This window comes from Atractosteus spatula, chromosome 1 (assembly GCF_055471065.1).
Source record: "Atractosteus spatula isolate fAtrSpa1 chromosome 1, fAtrSpa1.hap1, whole genome shotgun sequence".
Lineage (NCBI taxonomy): Eukaryota > Metazoa > Chordata > Actinopteri > Semionotiformes > Lepisosteidae > Atractosteus > Atractosteus spatula.
In genome coordinates, this window is record NC_142706.1 from 3602224 (window position 1) to 3621553 (window position 19330).

Genomic DNA, 19330 nt, shown 5'->3' on the forward strand with positions numbered 1-19330 from the left:
TTCCTCCTGCGAGCGAGCCGGGAGCTGTGGAGTGAGACCAAAGATGAACCGCGCGGTTGGGCAGTGAGTCAGATGAGCTCGACTGCTCCTGCTCTTCGCCTGGGTCACTGGTGCGAGGCGAGACCTGAAGGCAGATCCGGTGAGTATAGGACAAAAAGAGGTTTGACTGTTTCGATTAGTGCATGTTCTCACTGTGTTCGTAGGGGTTTTCCTGCGAGTGGTCCAGTTTACACTCATCTTCCAAAGACGTACTAGGTTGGTATTTGGTGTCTTTGTGCACATCTTCAAGGACTGATAATCCCTCCGGAGTGCAGCACCTTTCAGAATAGGTTCCATGATTACTACAGTAGGGAATGTGCTATGAGAAAGACTTCTTCTTGAAGTCCTGATATTGACTGTACAAACCCTGCTGGCCTGTTAACCTCGATGACCACGCATAATTTGGAGAGTGATGTTTTTACCTACTGGAGAAATTAAGTCACTTATTAATTAAATAGGCTGATAAGACTGTCTTATTTTATATCTCAAGAGGAAACACCTGTCCATCATGTATAACCCAGCTATTGGATATTAACCTATAGGTAAGGTTAAAAGGACAACCATTTCTGAGGCAACAAAAGCTAAGCTGTTATGGGTTAATTTCTTAACTTTGAAGCACATAATCTTCACTTTTACTCCACTCAACTCAATAAAGTGTGTGCAATTTCTGACTTAGTATTGATGACTAAACTTTTCCCGATGTTTCAAAAGAATCAAAGGTTCATGTTCAAAGCTGCAGATTAAGCTCTAGAGGTCTCCTCCTTTCCATCTGTTCACAAGGCATAGACATCCCACCACCTGGCTGGCAGAGTCTCAGGTAGCTTTGAGCTCAGTCATGTCTGAGAACCACACCCCATTGTCTTAACACCTTGAAGGCAAACTTTCAGCAGAGCTATACATTCATTTCCGACCAGAATATTTACATCAAAGCATGTTTCATCCATGTAGATTTTGCTTTGAGCTGGGAGATGGAAGATTGGTAGACAGGCACTGCCGTTTTAGCTGACGATGAAGAATTGAAGGATTATTACGGTTTCTGAACCAGGGTGCTTGTCTGTGTTAGGAGTGACGGAGCTGGCAGATTAATCCACCAGCTTCTTGCCTTTTCTCTTCCCAGCACTACTGGATATAAATTTAATCCAATTCATGCATTTTAGTAAATTTACTTTGCAAAAGCTACAATCATCCTAATTTGTCTAATAATTCCTTTGAATTTCTCAATTCCTTTCAAGCATTAAAAAGACAGTCATTAAAAAACATTCACTTTTGAAATGAATAGTTTTTGAATTGATTTTTATTTCTGTGTATGGCCTAAAGTTCTCTACCTACATTTGTATTCCTTAACATTTAAATGTTTTATTTTGAGGGGTTGATGTGGTGTGTATATCTGTTAAAATTGATTTTTCTAGGTTGAATGGATAGGTTAAAAGGTTTTAAAAATGTTTTCACTCTGAGATCTTAAAAGGCTTTGTCTGGGCAAGCCAGTGTCTGTGGTCTTGACAATTAGAAAATAAGCTCCACAATAATTTTGTGGGTGTAGACGGTGTATACACATGAATATAAGAAGTGAATGATTTCAAAGTAGTGAAAGTTTGCTTTGTGATGCCAGTTTTGAATCTTCTGCTGCAACCTGATATTAGACATTATCCCTGGTTATTAAAATGTTTTTGTTTCCTGTATTTTCCATCTGTGTGTTTTGGACACAGTGCCTAAAGAGCTAGTTGTCCTGGATTCACCTTATTTTTCTATAAAAACGAGGAGTGGTCTTTCAGATCCTACATCTGTAAAGTGTATTCTTTAGTCCCTCATTTGATAAACTGCCATGTATACTTTTTTTAGAAGTTAAATAAATTGTTGTGGGACACATTTTTCTAAAAATCTTGGATTTAAGAATTGAAATGCGCTATTATATGGTTAAGAAAATGACAAGCATACTGCCATCTTCTCACACGGGTTTACCAAGAGTAAACAGAGAAGGAGAGTTCACCTACACACCCCACTTTGTTGAAACTGTTCAGCACAGGTCAATGCACACCATCTCTGGGCTTGAGCCCTGTCAACTGTCCGCACAGACTTCAGATAGTTTTGGGTCTGGGCTCAGAGCAAACCAGTCCAAAGTGGTGGACCACACAAGTGACCCGAAAATAACAGCAGTGGTAACTCTACCCTATCCTTGTCTGTCCTTTTGAAAAACGACTGACTGATCTTGACATTCTTCAGAATGGCACCTCAGTGCACAGTGGAAGGCTCTCCATTACGATCTCTTTCTCCAGGGGACATCTATAAACTATGCCTTGAGTCAGTCTTTTTTCTCTCACAATTAGACATCCTGTTCACACAGAAACAAGTTTCGTCCATCTTGCTATGATCTCTTGCCAGCGTTAAGAGTGTTGAGACTGGTGTGGCTGGATGTTCTGCAATCACATTTTATGAACTCTGAATGATATAAACTCTTTTTATATTAACCTTACCGTATATATATATATTCTTAAAAATATTCTTTACTCCTGTAATAGATTTTGTCACACCCGCGGTTTCCTGGATCTTTCCAAGCAAAGAGTTTGAAATTTGCACATGGAGGATGTGGGTCTCATTTCAGATTTAAATCGGGCTTTAGCAGGGTATTGATTGTCTTGACATGTCTTTTCCAGGAGAATTTATTCTTAGATTCTTTTGAGTGCTTCACAAATAACTGAAGCATGATTTACCAGCCACAAGATTTCTAGTTTTCAGAAAAACCACAATATAATATTTATTTTTCCAACTGTAGTGCACACATTAAATCCGAGTGCTTCAGTAGGGACCGAAGCCCAACAGCCTTTCCATCTCTTGCAGTTGGCAAGTAACCCTACAATTTCCTCCGTTTCCGATCAAACGCCTGCTGTAGGCCTGGGACGTGGTGTTCGCTGGATGCTCTTGCAAGAGGTGGGGAACAGGGAGCAACACACTCTCGATATTTTCCTCAACGGAGAACACTGCGACACAAGTATTCCGAATCCTCGGTTACAAAGTCAACCCAGCAGGTTTCTTCGGAATGATCAAACCAGGGGATACAGGGAACTACGAGGAAGTGCATTTAGTACTGAGAACAGAAGGCACGTCTCTACCCAAAGGGTTGTGGGAGTCTGGAACAAGGTAGCCTATCCATGTGGTGGAAGCCGATACATTAAAAAAAAAAACGACAAACCATTAACTGCTACCTAAACGGCTAGATGGACCAAACAGTTTCCTCTCGTTTGTATCCTTTCCTATCTTCTTCGCTTGGTTGGGTCTCGGTGCTTTACACACGGTCCGATCTAAACGAACTGTGTTAAGGCGTCAGTTACTGTAAACCAACTGGATTTTCCTGAATTGCCAGGCAGAAAGTAATAAAGAAAATAAAAGGTGGGATTCAGCACCAAGCCCATCACCTTTTTTTTGCGCTTGAGGTCCACTTTTATAGTGGATGCATCACTTATTCATCTCGCCCATATTTTGTTAGATAACTCCTACTGTTTAAGTTGGACTGCTGTTAAACCAGCTAGCTGATTCTTGTATCTCAGTACTAAAAAAATCCTAATCTTATTTGTTGTTTTAGATTGCATGTATGTGCTTTTTAACATGCATCATCACTTACATCAACAGCTTGATTTCTCTTGTACAGTATGACAGTATATAGAAAAAGACCAGACGTCTGAGACACTGAGTGTTACACTAAACCTTAGAAACACTAATCAACATTGTGCACAATACACATGTGAAACTATTGTTTATACTGGAAAGTAAAAATGTTATCTTAACCTTTTGATTTAATTAACACCTGCAATCTTTTTTTTTGCAAAACAAGAAAAATTGTGCAAATTGCATCTCATATGTAAAATGAGTCAATGCAAATTGCAAAAGGATGATTATAATAGATGATGAGTAATTTGCATGCTACAAAATGCATGGAAAGAGTAAAAAGCACTCTCAAGTTGGTCAAACAGCTGTGCACACATTCTCTTTATGCTGAGCAATAAGACAAATGTTGCTTTAAATTGACCTCATCCTTTGTTTTCTAGATTGGAAAAACAGATATGCAGCAGATGTTTTTTGGTTCAACAGCTGAAGAAAACAAATGTTAAGTAGTGTTTAGGGCTCTGGGATCATAACTGGGTGGTGGTAGGTTCTATTCCCACAACAGGGTACTGCTGTTGTACCCGTGAGCAAGGTACTTCACTCAAGATTGCTTCAGCAACGTGCCCAGCTGTATAAAGTAAATGGGTACAAATTGAAGAAGACTCCATGGCCGAAACGTTGTATTGTTTTCTTCTCTTTTCAGCATGGAATAAACCTATTACTTGTTCTTTTAATGTACAAATTGCTGAATTGGACAACTACATAAAAAATATTAAATGAGGTTCCTTCATTGGTTATTGAATCCTGAACATAACCAATACTGTACATACTTGAGGTTTTAACAGTGGGAGCAGTGTATGAATTGAATACAGATTTATAGTTTTCATGTGGTTAGGCATCTTTGGTTTCATCCATCCTTTATCAGAAAGCATCTTAAACCTGGTTGAGGTTAGGAATTCCAAACCCGGCCCGGAGTCACAGAGCCCAAGGCAGGAAAACATCTCTGATGACAGTCCAGCGCAAACGTGTCTATACAGGTCACACGGGCACGTGGGAACAACTTAGAGACACCAACCAACCTAGCAAGCATGGCTTTTATTAGATGGGAGGAAACGCGTACAGATACAGGAGTACGTGCAAGCTCCCTGCAGAAGCTGGGCCTGAGCCCAGGGCCCAAAAGCTGTGAGACAGCAGCACAAAGCGCCAAACCCACTGTATGGCTTGCTGAGCAAGCTGATGAATCTTTAGTACATGCAAATCTAGCTTTCACGAAACACAGAGCCTGTCGTGCACGGCAAAGAGACTAAAACTGGGAGACGTACAACACTGTACAATCATACGCTAATTCATAGTCAATACTTGACTTTCCAGTTACTGTTGAATACTCTTACTGTGTTGTTCTGGCCAGTTAAAAATTATACATTTTTAGATAAGAAAGAAGCAAGAGTGCATTAAGTATACTTATGGTATAGAAGGTCTGAATGCAAATTCAGCTCTTGCTCTGCTCTTCTGAAGAAGTCCATTCCTATTCCTTATTATTCGCCAGTTCAGAGGCTACAAATTAACCAATCCATTCAAAAGATATAACCAAACGTTATTTTATTGTCTTAAAAAGTTAACACAATCCCCAAGGGGTATATCACATACACTACAACAGTAAACACCATATTACTACACAAAAGGGACTTTCAAATATTATAGACATTACAAAAAAAATCCCTCATTTCTCTTAAGTTATTATACTAAGCATGACAGATAAACATCATTTACAGTATGATACACTGTCACAATTAAAAACAATGTTATAGTACGCTGTTAGAAATCAGTAATGTTAAGGGAAGACATTTCATGGACTGTCATTATTTCATATGAAATATTACACAGTATAAACAGAGCATCCTTCTGGATGGGCTTTACAGCTACCAGGAACCAGGCAATTCAGTGCAAACGTGTTTATACAAGGCAGTCTTGGCTGCAATACTCCCTTCTGACTTTCAAAGGAAAACAAAAAACACATTTTGAAGTGGTACACGAAGTGCAACCGTTAAATTCATCCTCAGAAAAGATCTCTTTCTCTGAGCTGGCTTTCAGATTTTTGATTATGCTTTCACATTGATTGAAGAATAATGAAAACATAACAATGGTGCAAACAGATTTCAGACAGAAACAGAAGTGCAGTGCTGTCTGGGTCTTGAAAGTGAAAATTCACAAAGTGCAGGTTCTGACTCACTGCACTTCTGGCCTCAGCAGGTTTAACCAACTCCGATACTGACAGCAATTAAAACTTTTCCTACGTTCCATTTCAAAGAATCACTGATGTGGTCAATCATTGTCATTTTATTAAGCTTGTCTGACAGCACAAAGCCTCATTTCAAGTTTCTAATTTTGAATTCATTTAAAAATAATCTGTAATGCCCGACAGAAAAAAAACACAAAAACCTGTAAAGGATTTACCAATATGGAAATGTTTCACAAACGCACTGAGAAATAGTATTAGCATTGTTGTTTCTCTACTAAAACAAACTATTTCAACATATGCAATACAATTTTAGTTTTACATTATTACCGTTTTGTTAAAATGCAGTACAGCCATACTTGTGATTAAATTTCACAGTTTTACCATTTTTAAAACAAATTCCTTTTGAAACATCTTGCAAGTTGCAACCTTTAGTCGGGAAGTTTGGGTCTGTGTGTGCATACATTAGTCTGTTTTTGACAACCTAGGCTGGTGAACATAGTTTTTAGACAATTGCTTTAATATTCTACAACAACCACCTTTTTATTTAGAATGAAACAGAAGCAGATTTATCAGACCTATTTCTGAGCAAAGGCGAGGCATTATTAATGTAAGAGAAGAATTTTGTTTTTGATCCCATTTTAAGTACAACTATTCAATGATGTTAAACCCTGATGGTCTGACAATAAGTGTGTTGGGTAACAGTCCAGAGGCAAGTTGTTTTTTATTACAGAAAACCCAAACAGCAGAAAAGCCCCAAACCAAGTTTAAGGGAAGATCTAAGATGGGTGACGGCTTCAGGTGAGAAACAAGAGGATTGTCCAAGTCCAGTGTCCAGCAGGTGGAGAGCAACCTTTGCATTTGAACTCTAAATCCACCTTTACGAAGGGACAGAAGATGTAAGCAAAGCAAAATGATAACTCTGGAGTTTATTATTCAGTGGGACTCAAAATACAAATTTAAGAGCCCAAAGCAGATCAAACATGGCTGGGAACAGAGAAACTGGTTAACTACAGCACTTCATTAAAAACTGAATCTCAGTTAGTCCTCTTGAAAAAGCTCCATGACTGTACAACAACATTCACAGAAAACAGCGTGATATTGTCTTATAAAGAACCTAAGCTTTTATGTTTCATCTTCTTGCGGTCACGAACGCTGTGGAGGTAGTTATGCATGTGTGTATGTACTGTATAACACAAAAACACCATATTGTCATTTCATCCAAAGTGGATTGCGTGGAGTCTGGCTCAAAGAGGAATGGGGGGTGGGTTTAAAACATTTCCATGCCAGCCGCTGTTCCTGCACACGATAACCGCATACAGGAGATACTACCGTCAATTTTAATACTGTGAGTTTTAGCACCTGAAAAACGTAAATTCAGTCACCTTGTTAGAAACAAATGCTGCCTGTGCAGCTGCGATTGTCAGAAACGAAGAGGGCACTGGGCCTTTTTCTTGAGACTGGTGGCAGTCCTGTGCCTGCCTGGGGTGGGGTGGGAGTGAGGGTGACAGGAAAGGCTCAGTTCATGACACGCCATTTGCTTTAATCAATCAATCCCCCTCCCCTGGAAGATGGAATCAAATGAGGCCTCCTGTGGGGGAATCGGCCTGCTCCAGCTGTACAAGCAGCAGGCAGACAAGAGGCGCTCCTCCCCAGCTGGTGCTTGAGTGGAGCTGTGTCCGCGTGTCCCGTGTCTGCCCCCCAGTTGTCACTTGGGCTTGAGGGCCGACGGTGGCAAGAGGCAAAGAAAAAAAAAGAAAAAGAAAGAAAGAATGTGACGAGCAGATGACAGGATGGGGGGGGGAAGGGGGGGCAGAGAAAAACCCCACCGAGTTAGCAGAGGAAAAACTAGCTGTGTGGAAAAGGAATCCTTCATATTTGCTGGTTTTGAACCCACAGCCTTCCTGGTTCTTCCGCTATCCCTTTACTAATAAAGCGAGGCGCCAAAAAGACCAGATTCCCTTGTAAACACAAGTTCTTCAAAGGCAGTTCGTTCGACCGGATGTAGACCAAATGACGCAGAAAATCTTAGCAGCAGCAGCAGCTGGACTGTTTCTAGTAACATTAAGCAGACCAGTAAATGTATTTGCCCCTAGTAGTAATTTTGACTTTCGTTGATGTATACAGATCTGGAACTTTGCGTCTGCTGTCTGTTGTTGCGTTACCATACAGCGACACCAAGGAGCACCTGTATCAGCGCTTCAAAAGAGTGCGCCTGTGTTGGTCACAGACCCATCTGGTGAACTGTTGCAAACCCTGAATAGTGACACGAGGCAAAGAAAAAAAAGCATGTGTTAAAGAGTATAACCACCCGTGACCTGAGATTCTCCAAGAACAGGAAAAAAAAAACGGAACTTAAAATGTCAAGGTCACAAACAATCAAAACACGATTCTGTACGTGAATGAAAATGACATGCTGTCTGTAAGCAAACAAATTACTGGCCCATAGTGAGCGAGAAATATGAAAAGCTGCACTTTCATTTTTATGGTCAGCTCAGATGAAGGGAATGAAGAGCCTTTTTTAAGGGGGGAAAAAAAGCTTCCATCTAGCTTTTTATTTTGCTACTTTTCAAGTCAAGAACCACAATCAGCTTTAGGTTTTTGTTTTTAAAGTTTTACATATGCTATACATCTCACATCCATTTAGACAGTCTGGAATCAATCCCTCTTTTACGGCCCAATTCTAACAGTCCCGGTGCAGTTTATGGTTTAAGAGTGAATCCTTGACAGCGGATGGCTTTCAAACACTGGTAATGGAAGCTAAGCAGTTTGATGGTTTTTGCAGTTTCTCGGGTTCGGTGGCGGGGGTGTCTGCAGCTGTTCGGAAGCTGAAGGACGGCGCGCTGCTCATTCCCACATGGCCTGGGCTTAAAGCTGGGTTCTGACGCCTGTTGCTTTCGACAATGCTGGAGGTGTTGGAGGCCAGACTCTCTCGAGTGCTACAGGAGGGAGAAAGAGAGGGAAAACAAGAAAGCAAAACAAAAAACAAGAGGAAAGAAAACAACATTTTATAATGGGCTTCCTGTGTTTGCATGTGATGTCATATGAGTAAGACTTCTGGCTTTGATTGTTCACATATGGCTGCAGTAATGCTTCCCAGACACCGGCCGTAGTTTAGCTGTTTCAGTGCTCCCCTCTTGTAAAAACAAAAACATCTCTCTTTTCTTTTCAGCCACAAGATGTCAAAACTACACCGTGTGAGGAAGTGAGAGGTAGGTATGCAGTGTAAATCATGCGTTATATAAAACCCAGCGTGGATGGACGTCAAGTCTTGGTCTTGGTGGAACTTTTCCGAAGGACAGAGGGGTTAGTGATTGGTAGAGCTGCAAAGGGTGCAGAAGCATACAGCAGGGAGCAATGCTTTTTGAACAAAAGGAACCTCGGAATAACAAGGAACATGCAAAGACACACACAGAAACATGTCAGGGCACATCTAACCAGAGATAAATACAAATCAGGAGTGTAGCCTTCTGTTCCTTTGGGTCACAAGGTGTTTTTTCTGACGGCGTACTCCATTGCAAAATAAGACTATTTGTAAAACACCTAGAAAGCAAGCTGATTCATCAGTGCTAGACGTGTGTCTCCATTGCTACTGTACATGCTACCCTCTGCTCTGAGTTTTTTTTTAATCAGAATCTAATCTCTTAATTTTCAAAGATTGACACAGAAAAGCTCAGTTTTTCTATACAAATACACACATAAAAGACTGTGAATCTGAATTTATGAGATTAAGTTTTCTTTTCATCCTTGCACACAGTAAAGTAAAGGACTAATGCAATCTGAAGAAAAGCTCCTCCGCCTCTCCTGGCGCAAGTGTGTGCCAACCCAGCATCAGTCAATTCATTTTCAAACTAAAGTCAAAGGGGCTGAGACTTTAACTGTGACGCTGCTTTGGATGAAGCAGTTAGAAGAGGGATGGATGAGGAACCTCCAACAGTGGGGACTGCCATGGGATTAACACAAATTCAGTAATTTGTAACATAACCCAAGAAACCAAATGAAATTATCAAGACAAACAACAGAAAAGGTAAATCTCAAGACCTTTTGTTCTAGAACAAATTCTAGCAAGTGAACAGAAGGCGGAGAATAAGGAAACACATTTTCCCATTTTTCATGTTTTTAGGTAGATGTCAGAGGACACAAAATGTGGACATACAAATAGATAAGACTAAGCAATAAGATTTCTTTTATCGCTTTTGTCTAATGTTGCCACAAGTGATGCCTTTTATATCAGCAAAGAGAACAATGCACTGTGCCAGCTGCCTCACTCTGAAACCTAGAATGTCATACATGCCAAACTGAAATCAAAGTCATATTTTCCTAACACTACCACTAAAATTTCCCTCCTTTCCCCGCTGAAAATCAAGATGACTGTGACGAACTTTCATGTAGTTACTGCAAGCTACAGACAAGTGGGTGCAAGCAATGTTCAATGGCATGCAAACCTACTGAAATTAAAGAAATAACCATCATTTATCTCACATCGAAAATTAATCCAGGGATACTTGTCAGACAGATAGCAAAAGGCAAAAGGCACCAGCACAGCCCCCTTTTAACCTAGAAGCTAAATAAATCGGGCCCTGGCCAGAGCGGGGTTGGGACACCTCTAAGAAACACCAGGTGGCTGCTCTAAGTGGCTTTGTGAGTAGTGAACAAGATCAGTTATTCCCAGCACAGTGTTAATACTGTTCAAGGTGCTGTCCTTCAGAAAAGATGTCGTACCCGACTGACTTAATCAGTATAGACTCTATAGAGCTGTTGTTAAAAGAGTTTGGCTGTTGACTTCAGTGTCCTGGCTAAATTCCTGTCTGGTCTTGGGGAATCTGGCCATTCTGACGTTTCCTCTGAATTCAGCTGAAGCAATTTCTCATTTCTTCACCTGAGCTGCTCTTTGCTGGGACTGCTGGTGCAGAATGGGTGCTGTGTGTCCACCCACTAGGTGTTGCACCTCAGTGGTGGGTGGAAGAGGGTTAATTTTCCTTAATTTTGTTCTGCTAGGAACTGGAAAACCCCCCAATTTACAATGATGAACTAGAGCCCAATTTTTCCAGCAGGTCATTTTCTAGAGCAACGTTGTGCAAAATACCTCAGTCAAAGGCACCCTTCAGAATTTGGAACCACAAAGTTCCAGTTTTGCATTCAGAGCCCTGACCTCTAATCCACTCCAGCATATCTGGAGTCATAAATACAGAGGGGAACCACTGTGAGGACAAGCATGAGATACTTTTTAACAAGAAGATAATTAACCTGCAGTGACCATTTTTCGGGCAATATGTCTTATAATAGGCAAAAAGGCTGACAAATTCTCCACATGAGGGAAAAGAATTAAAACCTGCTGTTGTAACTCAGTGAGGTACATCGTTCAGATAGCCTAAATCCCCTGTCGAGGCGAGAGCTAACAGGTCCATTTTCAGAAACAATGACATCACTGCTAATTTCATGAGTCATCAAGGAAACTGCATGGCTCTATAAGGCTAAAATTAGAAGCTTATCGCAGTCTGTTCATAAGTCATCTTGGTTTATTAATTTTTTTTGCACCATTTGGAACCTAAAGCTCACGGCATTAGCAATGATGTCTTTTGATTTATAACTCCATAGAAAAGTACACCAGGTTTTCATTACATTGCAGTAAGGAAGTGAAATGGATTAATTCTAGAACAACTGTAAATTATATGTGGAAAACAATGTCTCCCACTTTTAACAGCCTAGTTTGGAAACCCCAACACAGAGTACTGAACCCAGCAGGCCAGTTTAGCCTTCCAATGACTGAGTGGAAGCATTCACACTGCATTTCTTCACCACATTTCAAAGAAAATTTACAAAGACATTTAGGAATGACGGCAACAGCAGATATTGTTGCTCTGCCAATTTGTACTTCCCAAGAAGGAACAGGCAATTGCTTACGAGAATATGGGGTTTTTCTCACAGTATGGGACAGTGGCTACTGTACCACTCTGTCTTCAGATATGCTGGAGTTTAAAAAGCACACAATAATTTTTAAAACACATAAAACATTGTAAAAGGAGAAACAGCTTTTCCATCATAAGACTAGAGAATAAGACCAAAAAAACAAAAGCCTAAAAACGTGAACTTGTAGTGTCATATTGTTTTAGGATTAAAAGGTAGTGAACTGTGGGATCTTTGAGACTGCTCATTTAGTCCTGAAATTAACGAGCAGAGATTAGATGTGATGTACCATTACAAAGCTTTCAATCAACGTGGACTGTAGGTGGGCACTTGAAACATATAGTACAGTATATTATTAGAACTGATCTCTAATTTCATCCAGTGGTGGCAGTGCAGCCTAATGAATGAGCCCTTGGATTCACTGACAGGCAGTGGGTTCGAGTCCCTGCTGCAGACACTGCTGTTGTCCTTGAGTGAGGTACTTTAGCCCAGGTGCTCCAGGATCAGTGTTGCTGGAGAGTCATGTCTTTGATGAAATGGGTTAGGGTTCTGGGGTGGAGGGGGAGTCACTGAACACCACAGAAACCTGAATGAGCTCTGGACAGATGAGCTGCTGGGGCTCAGAAATGGACCTGACCTCATTTCATCCAGCTTTCAGAACCTTCTGTACCTCCTGCCAGGCCAGCTGAGAACACTACCACAACTACAACCATTGCAACAGCCCACTCACAACTGCAGCATTTATGACTTCTTCTACTGCCCAAGCAAACAGCAAAACATTCAACGGAATTTAACGTGTAAACAGGAACGCTGCCCATCAAACTTACCAAAGTATCTATACAGTAACCACACCCACAATGTGCCAAAGAAAACCGTGCATGAGCAGGGCTGTCTCTGTTACACGCTCAATTTCTCACCATTCTCTTCCTTTAAAGACATTGTAAATATCTGAACATTACCATTCATTCTATGTAACTGGTTTCTTTTACACATTGCTTTCTGGGGAACAAACACTGCAATTCAGTGACTTGACAAAAAATGTAATTTCTTCTAACAATTTAAGCAAATGATATATCTCAGGTTTTCCGATACCTAAACTTGAGAAGTGTTGGGGAGGAGGAAGGGAGCATTTACAGTCAGGGCACATTTCCGTCACAGACGAGGAACTGAGCCACACGCAGGCCGTCCAATGGTTTCAACAGCAGCGCCAGTGTGTGGCAATCTGGGGACAGAGAATTCTTCGCTATGAATCCAGTACATTCTTCACATCGTTGTACTGGTTTAGAAATTGGGAGGTGCTTTGCATTTAAAAGTGAACAATGATTTAGAAGTTCAAAAAGATACCAACTATGCCAAGGTGATTTAAAGAAAAGTAAAAAATGTCAAGGAGCAGGACAAAAGGCAACATTTACAAACGTACCAAGTGCTTGACAAACAGATCATTCATGGCCCAAATCTGGTTACAAAGATGTGTCTGAGACAATGGACAATTGCAGTGGGTATCACTAAGCAGGAATTTTCAGAAGCAGCAAAGTACTCGTCATAGTTAAAGACTACTTTTAAGCAGCTGTTTTTGGAAACATTGAATGGAGACTGAGCTTTAGGAGGTCAATTACTCAGGCTTTGCAAGTTTCTTTCAAATTAAGTATATCACCAAAACTGAAAACAGGTGCGAGGTTTCTAAAGTGGTTGGACTTTACATGAAGTCATACACCTCCTGAGGTAATCACAGCTGCACTGGTCTGTGCTGCTCTCTGACAACACGAAAGGCATTTACTTCCAATCTCCTCTCCCGTACTTTGTGGTGTCTTGTTACTTTTAGTTCCAAATAAATCCTAAACTCAAGATATTACTTTGCTCATGTATGACACCTTGTCTTTTAGAATTAAGCCAAGAAACAAGGTTAGAATATATGTTGGCTGTGGGAAAGATGTTAAGAAAAAATGTGTAAGATGTGTGCATTTCAAAATGAGAACAAACATTGCTGCCATTGTGTACAAGGAAATTGTTTTCATTATTAAAGCTGAGCTTTTATGGACGAACAACATTGTAGTACCAAAGCACAATTTTAGAACTGTGTTTATTTACTACTAGAAAAACATGACTAGAAAATAATTCACTTGTGTCAGCAGCAGTAACTGAAATTCTTCCAAGCAAAAAGTCTTGACCCCTCTCTTCCAAAACCCTCGACGCGACACTGAAACCCGTCTCTCAGAACCACAGCTGCACCCACCCAGTGTGAGTTTGAACTCTAAGGATGCAGTACCTTTCAATTTCGGGCTCTGACCTGTCTTGTCCCATTTTCAATCAGAGCTTCTACTACGACACTTCTCCTTTACCTCCACTACCCTCTAGCTTGGACTCACAGAGCTGCCAAGCCAAGAAAAGGCTCTAAAACTTTCTCAAAACCTCAGACAGATCCTTCAGGGGGAGGTCCTGAAGTACAAAGCGGATTCTGTGTGATCGAATTCATTTACAGAACAGCCAAACGCATTACTGAAACGATGCATGCTTTTGTTCTATCACAGAGTGCTGCTTGAGCTTTCATTAAAATTCCATTTGGGGAGTAGGGCTCACATGCAGAAGAGCAGCTCGACATGAAGAACGTGGACTGACAGTGGTCAAGTACTGTCTGAAAGGGACTGAGCTGGGGCAGGCACAAGGGGTGAGGGCCAGTGCAGGGAGGAGCTCAGATACAGAAAGGATGGCTATATAGGTGAGACAAACAATACAGGTACAGTAAGATGCTATATGTAAAAACATTTTTTTTAATAGGCAGAATTTAAACACACCAATAATTGAACAGTTCACACAGTCACAAAAGACAAAGAAAGGTTTCTTAGATACATGCTAGATCTAGAAAATTAATTACATTGAAACAGGTCCTTTTTTACAATTCAGAACAAACGTCTCTTTAGTTGATCTTATTTCACCTCCTTTTCAGCAGCAAACATCCAGATTCATTTTCTTCAGCATATTGATCTCACAACAAATTTCCCCAATAAAACCTTCATACAGTTCCCGAACCACACAGGACTGAAAGCATCTGTTGGGGCTCATGTCAGTACAAGGCAATTCATTAATTTACCTGAAGGGTGGATCATAAAGACCCAGGATTCTTCTGTAACAGAGACATTCACAACATGTGCAACCTTAACTCAAGAGAGGGGAGAACAAACAACTGTGTCTATAGCAGAAAAACAGCTTGACGTCTTTTTAGTTTACGGCCTGCCTTGATAGATTTCATGCAACAGCATTCAATTAAACAGGTAGGACCCAAGTTTTTTGCTGCAGTAGGCTGGGATGGACATTGTGAGCTATGTTGCATGGTGTAAGCCAAAGGGAACAAATTGTGCATCTATTGTAATAGATTGTGTTCACCTCACAATTAAAACACTAGTAATACAGTTTATATTAGTAAAAAGGGTCATTAAGATAAAAAAAAGATACAAGCAATCTTTGGAGAACAACTGAAGAACGTGTGGTCAAAGCTTTTCCTGTAGGTGTAACTGGAAAGTTTACAACTGAGTGGTATGATTGAGCTATAAAGCTACTGAGGAAGATTTATCAAGGGCACTACACCAGGTAAGTTACAGCATAGCATTTTTTCTGAGAGGATACCTTTAAATATTTCCGTGAGTCAAACAAAAACCGCACTTGGTTAAATTGTCAATAAACCTCCATGTTCAAATTATTCAACGACATGGGTATAACATTGTGATTAAAGTTATAGCAAGTACCTTCAGGGACCATCTCTCTAAAAAGCTGGTCACAGTGTATAAATACAATAACGATTCACAACAGAGCATTTGGATCACATTTTAACCCTGTGGATGCTGAACACAATGCAACATAGAAGGTAAAGGTTGGTATGAGGAAAAATAATACAACGATTTCAATAAGCCTTTCAAGACTGATTGTAAATCCACTGTAATGAAAACCTTTATGTTGTGCATTTGCTGTGGATCTCCAAATAAACAATGGATATCACCTTATTAGAGATAAAACAGTTTACAGTAAAAAAAAAAACATTTCTATGTTTACATGAATGGAAGGGGTTCATTTGGGATTGGCCTGTGAAATTAATCTGGCTGCTGTCACCTGAAAAGAACTGTCCACAGCATGTGCCTGCCTCTATATTTCTCAACTGGTAAAAATAAATCCCCTCCCAAGGAGAAGTCATCTTTCCTACATCAACTTCCAGAGGGAAAAGCGGAGCACTGTCCGGAAAAGCCGTGCAGGTGAGATGCTGGATACTACTTTTGTTTCTGCAGAATTGCTGCAGCTTCTCAAAAGTAACCTGAGGGATTTGTTTTTGTTTTTGTTTTTTTGGGGGGGACAAAAGTAATCAACCTCAAATGCCGATTTTTCACTGTAAACGAAGGGGACAGCTCCTCTATTGACAGACTGGTTCAATGAGCCCACCCCTCCCAAAACAACCTCCTTCCATGTAAACATAGCTGGCTGTCCTCTGCTTACCGTGGAGAGTTAAATCCACTGTCTACCGTAATGCTGCTGCTGTCCATACTGTCGAGGCGGGCGGAGTGGGCAGATTTGTGGCTGTTATTATTCTCGCTTTCCTTCGGGCTGAGGAGGGTGAGGTTCTTCTCGAACTTGCGCTGCAAATCCCTCTCCTTCTCCCGCTCCAGCAGCCACTGCATCGTCCCGCTGCCCTCCCGGCTCTTCTCCTCCTCCTCCGCGTTCTTGTGCGTCCCCTCGTCCGAGTCGTCGTCCGACACGTTGTAGTAGTCGAACGAGGCCTCCGCCCCAGAGGCCTGGTCCGAGCCCTGCGGCGCCGACGGGCCCGGCGAGCCCGAGAGCAGGCTCGGCTGCTCGAAGTGTTCACAGCCGCCGAGGACCTCCGCCGATTTCACGTGTTGGGCTTTCCGCAACGTGCCGGATTTCTGGTAGGGGTTTTCTACGTAACCAACCGCCAGTGGGTTGTGAGGAGGCTTAAACAAAGTGTCCTTGCTAAATATTTCTTTTCTTTTGTCAGCGCTGCAAGGGTCAGCATTGTGTTGGTGTATCAAGCGTCCATTTGGTATTGGTTCTGGCGTCGGGCTTGGTGCCGGCACACTGATGCCATTCTGTCCCTTAGTAGCATCCTCTTTATACTCACAGGAATCCCTGTTGAGGAGTGGGGTCTGCCGGTCACCTGGCGATACCTTTTTGACACCGTCTGACAACGTTAAAGTATCATGATCATTTTTTACTAGCGGGGAGGGAGCCGTCAGGACGGTTTCATTTGATGTATTGCACTGAAAATAATCATCTGCTGTGGGCTTAGGCGAGCAAGGTTTCAGCTCACTAAAGGATGACAAACTGTCTCTCGTTCTGTTCGGTTCCAGTGGGCTGCAGACCTTGGAGTCGTCCAAAGCCCCCTTCCCCATGTCAGGCACGCAGACTTCAGCATTAAAGTTAGCAGCAGAAAGCAAGATTCTTTGATAGTGGTGCGTCTGAGAGGGCCTCAGTGTCCCATCGTCCACATAGTAGCGGCCCTGTCCCCTGTCATCGGGGCTGCAGCCTTCAAAGTCCTCTGCTGTTCCAACAGAGGCAGCCCCAAGCGGGCCCTTCGAGTTGTCCATCGAGCGGGACCTCTCCTTGGCCTTGCCAGACCTCTCGTTGCGGGACTTCCTGTCCTGCGTGTGGCTGTGGCTGCGGTGCACCTTGGAGTGCGAGGTCCCCCTGGAGGGTTCTGGGAAGGGCATCTCTGTCCTCCTTTTGGCAAGCTCCCCGGACACGTCCCATTCGGGGGTGACCGGGAAGTGGGACTCCACAACACTGGGGTTACTGTGCAAGACGAAGTTCCCCCCGTTGTGCGCCGCCGAGAACGTCCCGTCGCGCGGCGATCGGACGAGGGAGGAGCTGTAGAAGTCGTAATCGCGCTCGCCGGCGAGGTCAAGATGAGAGCCCTCCGAGGGGTCCCCCTTGGATGCCCGAGTCTTACTGTGAGACCGGGACTTCCCATGGCTTTTCCTGTGGCCCCTGCTTCTCTTGCTTCTCGCGCTGTGCTGGGCCGAAGAGCCCGCTTTGCTCCTCTGGGCCTTCTCCTCCTCCAGCCTCTTCATCAGCGCCGTGTGCCTCATGACGTTCTCCACTGTCAGGTCGGGGTTGATGCGCCGGATGATCTCCATCTCCACCTCCCTGGGGATCGTCGTCGGCGTGTCCTCGTCCCTCAGGGGCCACTCCTCCGGGGGGAACTGCGCCGAGAAGGTGGCCACGTGTTTCGTTTTGTCCTTCTTGAAGCTCAGCCTGAACAGCTTCAGCCCGAACTTCTTCGGCTGCTTCTCCCCGCCGCTGCCCCCTTCCTTGTGCTTGGTCAGGGTGTCCGCCTTGTAGGAGAAGTTCACCGTGCTCTTGCTCTTCTCCGTGGCGGCCGCCTGGTAGAGGGAAGGGGGGCAGTAGGAATCTTTGAGGTCCTTCGGGGACTTCCTCTGGAGGGTGGAGGCGTGGAGGCTGTGCATGTCGTCCCGGTAGCAGTTGTAGGAGTCGCAGTGGTTTTTGTGGTGGGCTCGTTCCCTCACGCAGCCCGAGGCGGAAGGGGTAATGGTCCCAGACTGGGGGGAAGTACATTGCTGCGGTCGGTCGGGTATCCTCTCGTCCAGGTGATACCATTTACTATTGGTCCGAATAAGGGAGGGGGTTATAAAATAGGTCTGTGGGGTAACAATGAAGTAACCCTCAGGGGTGGGGTAGATCTTCCTCTCCCGGACAAGCATGTTGAGAGTATGGCGCAGAATTTCAGGGCTTGGCGTTGGAACGCCTAAAAAAATAAAGAAGAAACTATTTTAATGGCTAGCATGGCATTGCTTGCTCTACATGAGGCACCAGAAGCACTCTGTCTACGCACATTCTACCGTTAGCGATATTAGGAATATTTTGTTAATGAGGCTAACTTTTTAAGGACGTGAACTTGGAGTAATGCACAAATACAGATCTTTCCAAAAGTTTAACTTGGCACTTTGCCTGATTATTGTTGCTACTATTACAGAAATCAGCCAATAGCATTACATTAAGATGAATTCTTACCCAACTGTGAAAATAAAAGCATTCTGAAGTGTATTAGATGTGGCATGCTTCTGCCACAGAATGTAGAAAAAAACAACTTTTAATATCACAGAGAGGATAGCCCCCAAATTATAGTCTTGCACTTAAAATGTTTTGGCTGCTGAGCTCCTGAGTGTAAAAACAAGGGAAGCCAACAATATTATTAAGATGATACGTTTTACGTACAGATTTCAATGGCTTTTCAAGTACGGTTTGGAAGAAAGAAGCCTCTCACAATGTCCCACAAAGCAAAACACTTCACCACATTTCCAAGTCATCCATTCCAAACACATTCTTGTCCTACGACCAAGAACTCAAGATGAGAGTTGAGAAAATCATTTTCTCCCTGTAGCAGGGCTTTCCAAGTTGTCCCTGAAGGTAGATCTTTGGCAGAACTGCCCTCTGACACAGAGGCAGTCCTCCCCCCACTCCAGAGCTGTGTCCTGTCCTGTAGATGGAACCCCCCTCTTTCTGCTAATCCGGCTTTTCAACACTTGAGGCATT

General features: G+C 42.6%; 1 protein-coding gene across 2 annotated transcripts in view; it reads right to left on the minus strand.

Annotated features, from left to right (window-relative positions):
• Positions 1-5222: 5222 nt before the first annotated feature.
• The window catches only part of stox2a (storkhead box 2a), a 98556-nt gene continuing 84448 nt past the window's right edge, over positions 5223-19330 (minus strand). For both annotated transcript variants that reach the window (XM_088914108.1, XM_088914115.1), the window contains exons 3-4: positions 16259-18542; positions 5223-8811 (exon numbers count right to left, since the gene is read on the minus strand). In XM_088914108.1, the coding sequence (XP_088770234.1) occupies positions 8613-8811; positions 16259-18542 (2483 nt within the window). In that variant the 3' untranslated portion in view covers positions 5223-8612. The remainder of the gene's footprint in view (positions 8812-16258; positions 18543-19330) is intronic.